This window comes from Centruroides vittatus, unplaced genomic scaffold, assembly GCF_030686945.1.
Source record: "Centruroides vittatus isolate TY-2023 unplaced genomic scaffold, ASM3068694v2 contig_345, whole genome shotgun sequence".
NCBI lineage: Eukaryota > Metazoa > Arthropoda > Arachnida > Scorpiones > Buthidae > Centruroides > Centruroides vittatus.
The window spans coordinates 2,924,069-2,940,259 of NW_027122170.1; the positions used below are offsets into that span (position 1 = coordinate 2,924,069).

At 33.5% G+C, this 16,191-nt stretch overlaps 1 protein-coding gene and 1 long non-coding RNA gene across 2 annotated transcripts; both read left to right on the forward strand.

The window, feature by feature from the left end:
• Positions 1 to 229: 229 nt before the first annotated feature.
• LOC136974269 (uncharacterized) lies at positions 230 to 593 on the forward strand. The gene is made up of 2 exons (XR_010880618.1): positions 230 to 346; positions 465 to 593. It is a non-coding gene; the product is annotated as an uncharacterized lncRNA (long non-coding RNA).
• Positions 594 to 1,665: 1,072 nt separating this feature from the next.
• mRpL30 (mitochondrial ribosomal protein L30) lies at positions 1,666 to 11,805 on the forward strand. Its single transcript, XM_067269075.1, has 3 exons — positions 1,666 to 1,705; positions 4,333 to 4,578; positions 11,501 to 11,805. Exons 1-3 carry the CDS (start codon positions 1,682 to 1,684, stop codon positions 11,768 to 11,770), a joined length of 540 nt encoding a protein of 179 aa, XP_067125176.1. The 5' UTR covers positions 1,666 to 1,681; the 3' UTR covers positions 11,771 to 11,805.
• Positions 11,806 to 16,191: the final 4,386 nt, after the last annotated feature.

Sequence of the window (16,191 nt, forward strand, 5' to 3'; positions counted from 1 at the left end):
AATATCTGTTCTTTTTACTCTCTTTGCCCCGAAGCATCGAGAGGGCCCTTTTTAACGAGTCTATTTATTCGTTCGGCCAGCTGGCGAGAAATAGGGGCCCGACGTATCCGGACCATCACCAGAAAAATCTTGAGGATTTTTAGATTCGTCCGGATTCGATTCAGGATCTCTCGGAGGGTAGCCTGACACTTAACCGCTCGGCCATCCGGCTGAAAATATTATTTCTTATAATTAAAATAAGTATTAAGTAGTTTAATGGCAGATTTATAGAATATTAATACATTTAATTATGCATTTAAAATTGTTCCTTTAGGTCGATATGATGTTTAGCGTCGCTCTGGTCGTTGTAAGTATTCGCATCTAAATATTCAGATTTTGAATATTTCTTATTGTATTTAAGTTTTAAAATAAGATTTAAATTGTATAACAATGATTTAAATTATTTTAAACCTTTTCGTCCACAGGCATTCGGCTGTTTTCACAAATACCTGAGTTTTAAATGATATGGAACTGAAACTAAAGATTCATTCTAAACAGCGATATAAAACTTCAATTTTGTAATTTAATCGGTTGATAATTTTTTATCATCATAAGTAAAAAATGGACAAGGATTACATACAGTAGATTGCTTTCGTAATAATTAATAATTAATTAATAATTTCGTAATAATTAATAATAATAATTAATCTATTTGAAAAAACTTCAATATTGTTACTTCAAACATAAGGGATTTTGCTTAATTTAAGGAATCAAAATATGTAAATGTGAAATTACGAATAAAGCATATTAAATTATGAGAATTTATGTTTTAATTTTAATATTAAACTTTATTGCCTATATTTTTACTATACTCAATTTTATGTATCGCTGGATAAGTTTTGCTTCTATAAGAAGGATTCGGGTTCGATTCTCAACTTTTTTGAAAAACATTATGGTATGTAATTACCAATAATCCACATTCAATCTCCTACTACTCTGCGGGACACATGGTCAATAAATCTCGGAAATTTTTCGAGAATGGTGTGTCCGTATACATCGGGCCAGTTCCCATTGACAGTGGCTGTACTAGTAGACCTTGTCTTTCGTTGTCTTATATTTTATAAAACCGTTCATTTTACCAGTCTTTCGGCAATAAATTTTGTTCGTATAACTTCGAATTCTCGGAAATTACAGTACGTGTGGTTCGAGCGAAGCGTCAATGTCGTTGACATTGACACTTTGCTCGAACATTAATCACCGTAATCGTTACACGGGGCTCTGACATTCCGGCTAAAATTCAAAATGATTAAAAATTTTGCTGAAAAGAATTATTATTAAACGTTTCTTTGCGGTAAAGTGTTCCCGTACTCGTACAATTATCTGGACTATTTCGCTAATCGAAATAACTCCCATAGAAATTAATCCAGATAATATACATTTTCCGAGTTTCGGAACGTCCTCATTACACCGCCATATTGGATTTTTGGCCGAATCCATGGCTGCGCGACGTAAAGGAATGGGAATGTTGTCTCGTGTATAATATTTAATCTATAATTTTATCAAATGCTTACTAATATGTTTTCTATCTGATAAATATTTAATATAATTTATCACTTTATTCTATTTGATAAATCTTCTAATTGAAAAATGTCATCTTTTGATTTGATGGCAACACTGAAACAGACATCGAAACACATCAGACATGAACGTACTTTCGCTGCGGAGGGTAAGTATTATTTAATTTCGTTAATAATTGATTATATAACTGAGAATGTCTTCAGCTATTGTCGTATTGAGTTTATTATATCACTTGTTACATAAATTGTATTATATTTGCAATGACACTTCGAACAAGTTCGCAATTTACATGTTTGTAAATTGAATCTTGATAGAATTTTAGTTCTGACGACGTTTCTTTCGTAATAAATAGATGCTGAGAACGTTTATTAATCGTCTCCTTTCAAAGGGATTGGTTAATGTAACCCTTGGTGCCAAGATGGCGGCTCGTCTCTGATTCCAGCGAGGAAACAGTGGGACGCACGTTCTAACCTAACCTAACCTATTCTAATAAATTACCATAATTATTAGCAACCAAATTATTAGAATAGGTTAGGTTAGGTTTGGTTAGAAAATGCGTCCCACTGTTTCCTCGCTGGAATCAGAGACGAGCCGCCATCTTGGCACCAAGAGTTACATTAACCGGGTTGACTCAAAGCAGCCAGTTTTGTTGCAGCTTCCATATATGAATACATTCAGCGTACAACCTCAAAACAGTAAATACACATTTTACTCCAATACAAAAACTGGATAAACATAAAAATGCCAATAAAACCAAATTTACGGCAAAATTTGTAATAACTTAATGGGAAAACACAAACAAACAAACCTTCTCGGTGGATTTAAGCCACCACGATTGGGTTAAGAAAATGTATAAACAAAACATTTTCTATTTGAGTGTATGAAGTTCAATAAAAAACGTGCAAAATTGCAAATATTTTGCACTTTCAACACTAACATATTAGAAAAAAAAAGATGTAAATCACTAGTGAGCATATATTTGCCTTTCTGTACTTTGATTATCAATTAAAGGCTGTTGGTACCGGTAACAATAATTTTACAGATAGTGTGCTAAACAGCATTGTTCTTTTTTATATTCTATTGGATTGAATCTTAGCTGAATCCTTTCAACTTAAGATAGTTTGAGTCAGAATATTATTTGTTATTCTGCAGTTGTGCTTGCTAACTTGGTGTGGATCTAAAAATAGAGCTGAGAATGAGCAAAAATTAGACTTGATGATGTGGTCCTTAGTGTATTGGATTACAATTGATAAAATAATAATTTTTCCCCACATTTTTTTGTTGAGAACAGAACCTTTTTTTTAAAATGAAATTATAATAAAATGCATTTTTTTTCTGTTTTAAATCCATAACTAAGACCAAAGGTATTTTTTTTATTGATGAATAAATGCAGCCGAATTTTCTTAATTGCTTAAGTTCTACCCGAAGTTAGATTAAAGTGAGTTTGAGACTCAAACACAGGATGACTATTTCTTTGAATAGAAAAGTTTTAATGAGTTTTTCTGCTGGATGCGAGTGTATTTTAAAAATTCGAGAGGAACGGACAGTTGTAAGAGGATTAAGAATCACTATCTCGGTCTAACCACTTATTAGAAAGATACAATCTAAATTAAATTATCCTCTAGTTACTACATACATGTGGGTCTTTGTTTACGAGAAGAATGATAAATTTTCCGAGTAGAACAGATGGCTATAGATGGCTAGCTAACACATTACTATATTTAGAGAATCCTAAAAATAAATTAAGCCAATCAACATTTTCGTTGATGTAACAAGGAGGCAAATGTATAAGATGAAAGGATGTAAATGAGATATCATATCCATCAAAATTGTAATGAAACTAACAGTTGTTTTTGACAAGAAGGTTGAACTGTAATGGGAAGATTCCAAAAATGTTGGTAAAGAATTGAGTAATGCATGAAAACTTTAGATTTACAGGATAAGTAGGAAAACATATGTTTAAACAAGAAATGTTCGTTGTTTTATCGTAGATTGAGTCGGAATATTAAGTTGTCGTATTGATATACTAGCAGACGAGCCCTGCGTTGCTCGGGCAAAAAGTAACGATAGCTAAGATTAAGATTATTAGATTATAGCCGACCTTACTCGTTTTCACTGGGTGCAAGAATTAGGTTTCCCTCTTCTGAGACTAATTAGAGAATTTTTAGATGGTCTAAAAATATGTTCAATTTCCTGCAAAAACACAAAAAACCGCATCTAAAATAGTACAGTAGAAGCCAAGTTCTTCGGGGTAATCCTTAACCCTCTCCCTTCTCCGTGGGGGGAATTTCCAAAAATCCCTTCTTAGTAAACATTCTCGTGACATACCCTAACTGTGTACCAAATTTCAACTTTCGGCTCCTGGCCGTTTGGGCTCTGCACTTATCGTCGTCGTCATCAACCCATCTTGATTATACAAATTATTCAAATACGGTTCATGACCAAATGGCTTGGAACCAGAAATGGTTTGGTTTTCTAGGCACAGGCTAAATATATACTTAAAATATAAAATAAACAATGGAAAGTAAAAAACAAAACTGTTTTAACACATTGTATGCCCAAAACTGGTGTGGTGTGGCACATGCCACAAAACCAAAAAGCAACAGCCATGCATCAAATTAGCCAGTTTCCTGATAATTCTGTTTTTCTGGAAGCTGGATATTTGGTCCAGTACTATATGAAAATAATTTTAAATTTAATTATTGAATAATAAATTTAAAGTTTTTCAAATATATTAATAATTTATACATAATATAATAGAAAATTTACTTGTAGGTTGGACTAGTAGCTGCTTTCATTAAAAATTGCAGTTCAAAACATGTCGGCGTGTCATATTGCACAAGGCCGAAAAAATTTCACGAAGAAGTCTTTGACAAAGTGAGAGAAGCGAGGAGAAAAGCCGAGGATAAGTCTTTCGAACCCTCGAAACTATTCATGGTAAAGAGGCTCAAAGATGTTAAAGGCCTTCCATATTGGGAGAAATTGTTGTTAAGAAGGATAGGGTTGGAAAATTATTATCCAGTAAGAAAATCTTGTAGTTAATATTGTAATTTTCATATTTCTATACTATATATGTACAAAATATAGACAAAAGCATTGCATCACGCTATATCTTGCTTATGCTTACAGTCAAGCAGAGAAGCCTTACAAAGTTTTCCCCATCTATTTTTGACAGCGACTTTGAGTATTTTAACGAGACAAAAATGTTTCGTATTAATTTTGAGACACTCTGTGACTTTGTAATTCAAACTGTGCTACGGTCTTTTGTAGGAATCGAGAAGGGAAGTCAAGAACACGTGGTGACTATGCCAACAAATAGTCCACTATCAATTACCTATTCTCTTGCGCATTTATATTTAGCTAATGTGTAGTGGAAGTAGGATGGTGCAATGTTTTTGTTTATACCCTTGTGTATACACAAAAGTGTCTTTAGAATCCAATAACTTTTAGAGAAATGCAAATTGGGAAGTGGGATTAAGCATCTGTTTCAAATTCAGAATTCTAGCCAACAGTCTGATATTTACGAATCATTTATGCATATTTAACAATATAAACTGTCCAACAACTATTTAATTTTATATTCTGATAGCAAACGTGATTCCGACGTAGAGATTAAACTACTGCCAGTTTCTTAGCTAACTAAATTAACGACTTTTTTGTTGAAAAATTTGCCAGTCAAATAAGTAGGCGGTACTATTTTTGATCCTTGAAAATTGGCATCCCTTTAGACGTTTGCATTCCAGTAAAAATAATTTAGAAATATTATTGCCAAATTTACACATAGATCTCTGAATTTTATGCACGATACCAGTTACAGTTGCTTCTTGTGAGTGCAGTTTTAGTTAATCATAACTAATGAAAGGAAATTCAGAAATTTGTTTGTGATACTCCAGTTTTATTGCTGGTATGATGCATATAATTTTTGGATATTTCCTATTTCGTGAGTAGTATTTCATTCTCATTTTCATATTTGTTTTAACAGAATGTAGGTTTGTACTGAAGAAGAGTTTTTTCAGTACCCATTCCTCTTTCATATTTAAATTTATAAGATCTGATTGGTTTCAAGATAATTACCTGAAGAACTTCATTTGCTTTTGGTTTTCTTTCTTAATATGTGTCAAATGGTCTTTGTATCCCTCATTCTCCTCTGTTTTGTTTATGTTGAAAGAGGACTAAGATTGATGTTTTTCGGTGTGTCTCTGCACGATTTCGTACTGGGCTTCAAACATCAAAGCAGAAGAGCACAACAAGAATATAGTACTGGGCTTACCTATAGTTTGTTATAAATCTATCAAAGTCATATTTCTGTTTGTTTATTTTTTAATGACAATATCATTTATCATTTAATAGAAATAATATTTTTTGACTGAAAAATATTACATCATCATACATATTTGTATGAAGATACTGTGTTTATTTTTTCAACTGAGAGGTGCTGTGGTGCTTGCACACTTACTGCTGGCCTCAATCTGAGTAATATGCAACGTGGGAAGTGATTGATATAAAATATCTCGCTCTAGTTTCAGTTGTCTATTCTGTGGTGCCTTCTCCTGTTTCGTGATTTAAAAAGACAATTGTTCTGTTTGATAGCTTAGTGAATGTTGCCTTCCTTCGTCCCAGAAGCTCTTCGAAGTTTTTCAGTCCTTATTCAAGACTTTCTTCCACTTACGGATAGAATAAAATATTTGGGGCAATTAATTTATTTTGATTGACTATCAAATTGTTGTATAGGAACTGACCCTGCTTCCAAGGAATACAGTTTCCCTCCTATTGTCTCTTTTCCCTATTACAACTATTAACCACTTTTATTTTCTTTTTCCATCAGTCTAATCACTGATATTCCAAATAACATTTGAAAAAATTGTTCTAGATTTTTTTTGCTTTACAAAAGTTTTTTCAACATGTCATCAAAACAAGTTGATGATAAAATTCTACTTTGTGTTAATGACGATCTATAGTTATTATCAAACTCATCCATTGTGTGACAGATAGGACCCAAATCATGTATATTTCAAAACAAATTTTTTGTGTAAGTTAAATTTTTAATGAGATACAGTAATACCACGATTTTCGTCTGTTTCGTTTGCTTCTATTTTTTCTGCGATTTGTCTCGGTTTTTGTCGATTGCCTCGGATTTTGTCGGTGTGCCCACGTGACCTCGCTGCTAATTTTGCAAAAAGAGCAACTTATGCATTTTCCTGCTTGGTGTGGTAGTGTTTCTCGTTGTGTGAGCATTACCCCGTGCATCTAGCCAAACAATTCCATTGCTTTCCTTTCCCTTTAGCTCCATCATGGGACCAAAGAAAGTTTCCAGAACCATCAGCTCTTCGAATGCCATGTTAAATGTTCATTTATTCTTTACATTAGTCTTTATATTTATTTTATATTAATTTCTTATTGTATTTAGTATTAAACACTATATTTATTCTCTATAAAATGTATTTTTGGTATGTATTTTGGAGTGTCTATAACAAATTAATTGATTTATGTTGATTCGTATGGAAATAATTACCTCGGTTTTCGTCGGTTTCGGATTTGTCGATTGTTTTCGGGATTATCGACGAAAACCGAGGTATCGCCGTAAAATTATAATATGATGACAAATAAATCTAAAATAGACAAATAAATTCTTTACACAAACTTCCATACAAAATATTTGCTTAGATAATATGCAAATGTGCATTTATCAAAAATGTATTGTTCTTAACTCGTACAGTTTTTACGTGATTGCATGCATAAGACGGGCAATTTTTTACCAATTTTTCACAAGTAATTACGCCGCGTATAATTGCCATTCCTCAAATTTGATGTTCTTTTAATGTGTCTTCTCTGCACGTGCCAAATTTTAATATACAATGTTCTGTAAACAAAACAATACCTTGTAAACAATGTCCTCGATTTGGCTCTCGTAGGGTGCCCTCGAAACTTTGGGATAGTGTGGGTTAATGCGAAACGAGTCGGCCGGAAATAAATGACGGGAGGGTCGAGAAGTTTCTTGGAAAGATCAGAAAATGGTTTGTATTTTCAGGCAGAAAATAAAGCTGCAAAAACATTAAATTGTTGAAGATCATAGTGTTCCAGGCTATAATACAGAGACAAGCATTGAAGGTTGTAGGAACTTGAAGACTCTCATTTCATTACATCATGCATAGCTGAGAAACATCTGTAACATCATGACTACCTCTTGCAACAATTGTGTAAGTGTGAGGATCCAGAAATGTCCCAGAACCACACTAAGATTTAAAAATCACTAAATTTGTTAATATCATAAAATAAAAATTTTTATGTCCATTAAAGGAAATATTAAATTTAATAGGAAAAAAAACCTTTTCTCAGAAATTAGACTAGATGTTGCCAAAATGATCGACATCGACCCCCAGGGGTCGATATAACATTATTGGGGGGGTCAATTGGGAGTCGACGGAAAAATTGAAACTAAAAATCACAAATATAACTATCCATATTATTATATTTTTGGAATATTGTTTTGACGAATTTGATAGTACAGCTACTCGTCAATGTATAGAATGGCTGCGGATCGAGTCGCACGGGACAGACAGAAATTGCCGAATCCGTGCTCCGGTTCACGAACTGCCAAAACATAAGAACTGCATTTTTTACTTAGCAGACTTTATTGTAAAATTCAGTGACATTCAAACAAGGCTCCCGGTAAAGATGTCACAATTATTCAAGCTCGGACAATTCTTTTAAGCTTCCAAGTTAAATTAAACTCGTTAAGTCTTCATCGTTACGTAAAGATTTTCAGTACTTTCCAAGTCTAGGACAATTGCAAATAAGAAAAATGAAGACTTGGAAATAAATACAAATCATCATCAAAAATTGAGTGATAATTTTAAAGTGTGTTTTGCAGATTTAGAAAATATCAATATCCCAGAATGGATTATGGCACCATTTTCCACTCAAATTGAAAATGTCTACATCAACTTGCAACACAAATTTATTGAATTATTAGCTGAGCTCAAAGTAAAAATGCTTTTTAAAAATTTAACTTTGAGCAATTTCTAGATGAATATAAATGTAACAAAAATACACAAAACCGTGATATGGTAATTCCTTTTTTGCTGGCATTTCCAAGTTCGTAGATGATCGAAGCCGGTTTCGGCTAACCAAACAGAGAAACAAGTCGAATGTAGAACTACTTCGAGGCAATTTAAGTCTTACAAATTTTGAACCAAATATTGCTAATCTTGCTAAGGATCATCAAGCTCACCCATCTTACTGATTGTCAGTTACAAAAATTATTATTAACATATACAATAAATGTAAAAAATGTAAAAAGTAAAAGAAATGTATTAAAATAGTAAGAGGCATTTTTTTGCTTGTAACACAATCTTGGTGGGGGTCAGTGTGAGATTTTGAAAAGTTGTAGGGGGTCGACAATCAAAAAAGATTGGCGACCCCTGAAATAGACAAAGGAAAACTAGACAATGTAAGTCCAAAGATCAATTATCTCTGGTTGGAATCAAATTAAATGTCGATTTTGACTCATTCTGCAATCCGAGTTCAGATCTCATTACACATAGTAACGAGTGACGACCGGTTAGAAAGTGGGGACGAGGAAAAACAACCAATCAAAGTGGTTGATCTAAGACCAAAACTGATAAAAACTCCGATTTCGAGGACACGGAGAGCTTCTCTCTCTCGACTCCTCGGCGTGCAGCATCTTCCTCGGTCGAATTCTCCACTTCGTCCTCGACTCGACGTGGACCGATCATCTCCTTCTCGACAGACTTTCTTGCAACAATGCCCCAGGCAGTCGACTCTGAAGGATTCCTCTCTCGGGACACTCTCTCTCTCTCTTTAGAAAAAAACCAACCCAAAGATTTACGGTCTTTATCCACGGATCCGAGAATATTATTGCCGTAAGCTTTATTTTCGAGTTTAAATAAATTGGGACAATTTTAGTAACCGTCGAGTCCGACCGGGTGTCTATCACACCCACATGTAATTGGCACCTATCTCCCATTCCGACTTTACGTGCAATTCGGCGACTTCGCACGAGGCCTCCGCAATGTCATTTTTGACGACATCGGAGCAGGAAATCACCGTCTTATATGCAATTGCATACAGAACATGGTGATTTTCTGCAGTGAGTTTTTGAGGGCCTGCAATAAGCAGAAAAAATTTTTCAACTGAAATTTTTAACAGATATCATGTAACATAAGGATATTGTGAAAACACAGCTAAGTAAGTTTATGTGGTGAAAAATGCCTGTGAAGAAACTAATAGATACAGAAAATTACCACTTCCTTCTGATCATGGGTTAAGGAAGAACACTTTTATGCTGTTATTTGATTCTAGACTTCAAAAATAGATCTCCAGATGTTACTCGATAGCAAAATAAAGTACACAATAAGAATTATGTTTTATATCCGAGATGTTTGCATTGTAATGGTATCGATAAAGTATTTTTTTCTGTTTATCTTAAAAGCAAGATAAGCAATGACCCGAAACCTTTGAAACTAAATTTAATCTTCAATAAAGACAAGTATCTTCGTTATTATTTATCGATAAGCAACAGAAATTAAAAACTTACTGCTACGTTTGAAATCAATAAGTTATTACAACAAAAAACACATCTCCCTAGTGTTTTTATGCTCTCACGTCCGTCGGGGAAAACTATAAATTCTAAGGACAAGAATTAATTTTTTTAGAAGATTCTGTATTCTCGATATTAGATTGTCAATCTCTCCTAAATAACGAACGGTAATTTCCAGCAAGTTATCGCCGATATTCAGTTTAATACAGAATTTTGACTGCAAGAAACAATTGTCTAGTTTTTTCATTCGTAAGTTTGAAAATTGGATGTTTTGTGTGTGGCTATTGCCTCGAAATGTTACAGCAGCAACCAAGTAAAGTCTCTCCAACCCACTACATATACAGGAATCAGAGTTGCCAATTTTTGGGGTCGATTTCTCCATCCCAAACACCCGAAGTAATTCTGAATATCTCATTCGAAAGAAAATTGTTTTATTAGATAGTGTGCAAAATTTGAAGATTTTCTATAAAACAGTTGCCAAAATATAAGAAATTGAAAGTGCAAAAATTGCCAAAAAAGCTGTATTTTCTTCTCGTCCATCCGACACTGCAGAAGCTCCTAGAGAAAAAACTACTGGGTCTAGAAAGCTCAAAAATTTTAAACTTAAGCCTTCCTCGTTATCAGTGAGGTGCTTACGAAACTTCCGGGTCGATAGGTCAAAGTTCGTAGAGGTTTCTCGTAGACTAATTCAGTTTTATGGCTTAATTTTGTGCTTGTAAAGATAAAATTGCACGAAAACGGATAAATTTTATTTAAAATGTTGCTCAAATTTATGCAAATTAATACTTTTAATGACAGTTTTTCTAAACTTTTTCTGCAGACAGACACTTTCATATTGAACAATTATTAAACAAAAACATCCGAGATGTAAAAATTTATGGCAATTTAGTGGTGAAATTTTTCTTAGCAGTTTTTCTTCGGTAAAGATAAGCTCGGTGCTTGGAAGTTCCCACTAGATTTTTACCCGTATTGACCTTACGTTTCACCTTTATCAAAGAATTTGATGGCCGTCTAAATTGTCGTAAATTTTCACTTGGCAAAATATTTTACATCTCAGACGTTTTTGTTTGGATTTGAATTACAATAATTAGAGAAGTTAACAATCACTCGATTTTTGAAAATAGGATATAATATACAAACACTGGCAAGCGAGCCATTTCTAATTTGCATTTCTCTAAGTTATCGGCTCCTTTAAAGACTCGGGACGTACTTAATTTCACACCTTCCTTACGTCTTTCGGCAATACTTTATTAAGAAGCAAATGATTTCGGCCTAATATATTGCCAGAAGACGTAGAGGTGTGTGGTTATTGTTAAGTTCCAGCTTCGAACAACACCCGGCTTACGATATACATAAAAGAATAAAATAAAGTATTTCTTTTAGGACACTGTTATATTGAAGAACACTCCGTCCATCAACAGGTTGTTGTGGGAAATAAAACACGCGGTTCGCATCGTTCCCATCACTTTTCCAAACGGCCTTCCCAAGGAAGGCGACTACACCGGCACTTATCTGAAGAGGAACGGAGAATTCATCATTTCGCCAAAATTGAAAGTAGATCCCAGGCTCCTACTGGTGGATCCCGAAAAAGAAAAGAAAAAACTGGACGGTAAAACGATTCTAAGCGAATGTAGGAGGAATTGGGCTGTCTGAAATAAAACGTTAAAAAACTTGTATTTAAGGTCAAATACTAGAATCTGTCTGAGAAATTTCTCATTTACGATTATTTTGTTTTTAGATAAGAAAAATACAGATTTTAAAAATGATTACGTTGTGGCAAACAATTGTTTTTGTATTATTAATTACCGGCCCGAATGTCAGTTTATATGTAATGCGTGTAGTATGGAGTTGGGGTAGGGTGGACCGGTAATCGTTACCGAGCTATATTTTGACTACGCGAAACGGCTGCGTGTTGCAACTATCGAGAAATGCAATGCAAAAAATTCTTAAAAGTTGCATTAAAAATAGTTTTAATGCAATTTTTTACATCTTTCGGAGTTTCTCGGTCACTTTAGTAAAAGAACCGAATTATAACAACAACCCAGTTATAATGTGCCAGTACACGTCAAACGGTGCAAGGCAGTTGGCCAATGTGTTCCGACGTACGGTAATACAATTAACGCCGTTTTTACTATTTATCCATATTAACCCGAGATTATTTCGACAAAATAAGTCTGCAAATGCTAATATACAGGGTTCCTGCTCAAATTTTTGTTTTAAATTCCACGACTTAACCCGACCCTCGTGTCCCTTACGGCGGGGTGGGCCACATTTAGAACTTTCGAGCTAACGTGGGCTGCACATAAGAAAAAGAAATATGGGTAAATCACAAATATTTATTCATATATTCGTAAATTAACATAGGTATACCGTACTTGATGCGAATGTAATATTTTTGCTGCGTGCTTTCTTAAGTTAGGGGATTGATTTTCTCGGATAAAAGTTTTATAAAAGATCTTTCGAATCTAAATTACTTCGCCAGTCTATTACCTCCGATCCGAGTTCATTCGGCACGTCTTCTACGTTTACCGAAAAAGGTGCCGTAATTATCCGTATTTCGTTTTCTCGGCTAAGAAATTTGTCGAATCTGTTTTTAAATTCTGGTTCTGCATATTTAAAATATCGGACAAAAATTCTTTAAACCGACTGTGGTTCGATGCGCCACCTCCGGGAAAGTTCACCGCCAATACTACTATAACCGTATTAATTTTCTTAGCGCATAAATTCTCCGGGTACAAAACACGATGGCAAATAAATAAATTGTTTGAATTTTCCTTTCGTGCTAATTTATTCAAGAGAATACCGATTAAACCGCCAAAATATAGCTTGGTTACCAATTAAACCGGCTCTCCTCCAAAAGACCGGGCACCATCGGTCGTAATTCCACTCGGTTTTAATGCTTGCTGGGAGGTTACGGCTTTTATCAGTTTTTCCACTTTGTTTCTTAAGTGTCCAGTAAACTGGTATTTATTGGAATGTTTAGTGGCGTAATGCCTTTTAACGTTATATTCCTTAAAATTTCCAATACTTTCCGAACAAATTAAATGCGATTTTTTTTATAATGAGTGAAAAGGTAATCGTATTTCCACGATTCGTTATAAATTTGATTTTCATCTAGCATCGGCTAGTGGTCACCTACTTATGATTTACTGCTGTCTACTTTTAAAGTTGAGAGCAGAAGAGCATTAATATGGAAAATGCTCCCCTTGCCTACGTGTGGCTACATCTTGGATCAGTAATTTTCAAGTCAGCTTTCACAACACGCCAGTTATTATAAAATTTCCCAAAAATCGGACGTATCCAAAATGGCCGGTTTCGATTTATTTCACTTTGGAAGGAGGTGAAAAACCATCAACTTTGGTGAAGTTTTCTTAGGAAAATTTATTTGTGACAAAAATATACTGCATGATTTCAAATGATTGTTGCACAGTAGAATGATTTGCATTGTATTGGTTCTTAAGAACTGCTGTGTTCCTATGATCTAATGCCCACATCAGACTATCTTGCCAAGATTCTACATAATGTGTAGCATCAATTTTATATTATTTTAAAAAATGATATTGTTTGTGCAAATATCTAAACTACAAATAAAAACAAACATACAATCCATAATAAATGAAACAAATTTATTATAACCTAATTTTACTATACATAAAATTATTTCCAAATTACATAACCAGATAAAAGATGATTGTATAAAGTGCATAATTTAATAAAAACCTTCGTCAGACATTTAATATGTAATTAAAGAATCGGTTAATCTAATAAACTCGAGATTTTGATAAGACAATTTTATTTAACGAGACAATTCCGCTTTTTCGGGTCTTTTCAAAATAATTGGCTCTATTTCCGACACTAACGTTTTAAGATAGACAAAAATGTAGTCAATTCCATCAAAAAAAAGCAAAGAAAGCTTCTTTTTTACAACTAATAATATAAAGTTTGATAAAAAGCATTTAACGTAAATGGAATGTTTTATACGGGAGTGTTCCCTTGTGCCAAAGTGATAAAAATTCAAACTTAGGGCGAATTCCTATTCTGCTAATCTAAGCGATATGACCAATGCCAAAAAATTGCATGTGTTTACATACTTAGCAGTTTGTGCATATTTAACAATTGAGCTTTGGTACACATTGGAATCCTAATTTAAATTACTTGTCTTTTTCAAAATAAATTTTCGGCGTGTGGCAAGTCGAAAAGGTGCATCGTCGACGTAGAACGCGATTCTCGGCACGATTGTCGTGCGGTACCGTTTTACGTTCGGCACGAAGCAAACTAACAAAAGTTTGTTAATCTTGTTGTGTAAAGAGCAAAAGGAATGGTCCCTTGTAGAACATTAAATCAAGATTCCATTGTATATCACAACATGTTTACAACCAATAAATAATTTATACAAACTAATGCTTTATAGTATTTCGTGAAAAATTATCTATATAAAGATGTAGGAATAGTTTACACAACAGATGCCAGTTCGATCTCTTAAGTTGAAGTTTGTAATGCCGACTTTACGAAATTGCCTGGGAGGTTACGAACGATTTTAATCTTCGTAAGCAAATTTGCATATATTGATATCAAAAATGCCTGCTACGTTAATACGCAAATTCCATTCGACTAATTTTTGTTCATTTATAAATATAAAAACACTTTCGTTCGTTAAGCAGAATTAGTTAACAAACAAATATCAGATTTTGATTTTCTTATTTGAGATTTTGGGAGGAAAATATTATTTTGGCAATAAGTTAAACAAATATGACTAGTTTTATCTTTATTAAAGAGAATTATTAGCTGAACGACATCAATACTGATACAGTAGCAAGCCCTGAGTTTTAAGTCTGACGATAAGCACCCACATTTTTGAAACGAGTCGTCTCGATAATACTACATAATTAGGAAACTGAGCTACTCGGTATATTTATATATATATGCAAAATTAGGAGACGACGTATCGTATGGCAACACCCAACTTTCGTAAATTATATAGTTTAGTTCTTTCGAGTCTCGAGAATACGTAGTCTTATTAAAGCTAATAGCGCGCGAGGCAAGTCAAAGCTAGATCCGAATTTATAATAGTTTTAATCTTTAATCTCAAAGATATAGATATCGAAATCAAGGGCACGGGTATAAAAAATGGATAGATTCATTGTGTTTTGTTCTCGATTTGTGTTAATGCATACACTGTCCGAAAGCACTAGTGTTTTCCAAAAAATGGTTTGAATTGGATTTACAGTTGAGTTTCCTTAATGAGTGATTTTTAAATACACAGTTATAGTATTCAGCACAGAACTCTAGTAATGCTATAAATGGTAATGTTAATTTGAAATTTGATAAATGATCACATTAGCTTGTGTTAGACATTGCTAAAATCCAGAATTGCAATGATTGATTGAACATATATCGTCATTAGTTTTGTAGCAAAAGCTCGGCAATTGTGTACTTTATTTTCTTAAAAATAAGGTGGTTGTGTATAGTGTATAGTAGTCTAATTAATTAATTTCCAATATTTTAGTATAGCTGTAGTGATTGTATTATATCAAGCTTAGCAAGAAGCTAAGTAGACGGTATTAATATCTCTAGCTTATGCAAAATGCTTACCAATGTTCACTATTTACTAATTAAATGTGAAGATACAAAGTCACCTTTGGCAAAAATTTAATGCTGACATAGGAAGTTTATTATTGTATTCAATCCTATACACGATTAAACACGATTCAAAATAATTTTATATTGCAAAATGTTCTGCGAAATTATATACGCTGCTTATTTTACAAGTTATTAACTCAAAAATTTGTTGCAAACATTATAGAACTAATACTGAAGAACATTTAATACAGTAAAGCTTTGATTTAGAATCACCGTTTATTTCACCTCTAAATTTGGTACTAAGCAGGGTGCTAAATTGAAATACCTTAGAAAAACAGTTGTATATGATGAGATCTGTATGCAAGTTTGAGCTTGTCAGTCACATGATTTGGCAGTAATGTTTGCAACAAAAACTCATACATTTAGTAATCGTACATATACCAGAGAGTTATCTAAGATTTACGTGAAGGATTTGTTCGAAAGCTCCGGTAAAT

Excerpts from the sequence above, each read along its gene's own strand:
- mRpL30 (XM_067269075.1), top strand. The coding sequence starts at position 1,682 with ATGAACGTACTTTCGCTGCGGAGG. Across the intron at positions 1,706-4,332 it reads ACGTACTTTCGCTGCGGAGG|GTTGGACTAGTAGCTGCTTT; the intron begins GTAAGTATTATT and ends ATTTACTTGTAG. Across the intron at positions 4,579-11,500 it reads GGTTGGAAAATTATTATCCA|GACACTGTTATATTGAAGAA; the intron begins GTAAGAAAATCT and ends TATTTCTTTTAG.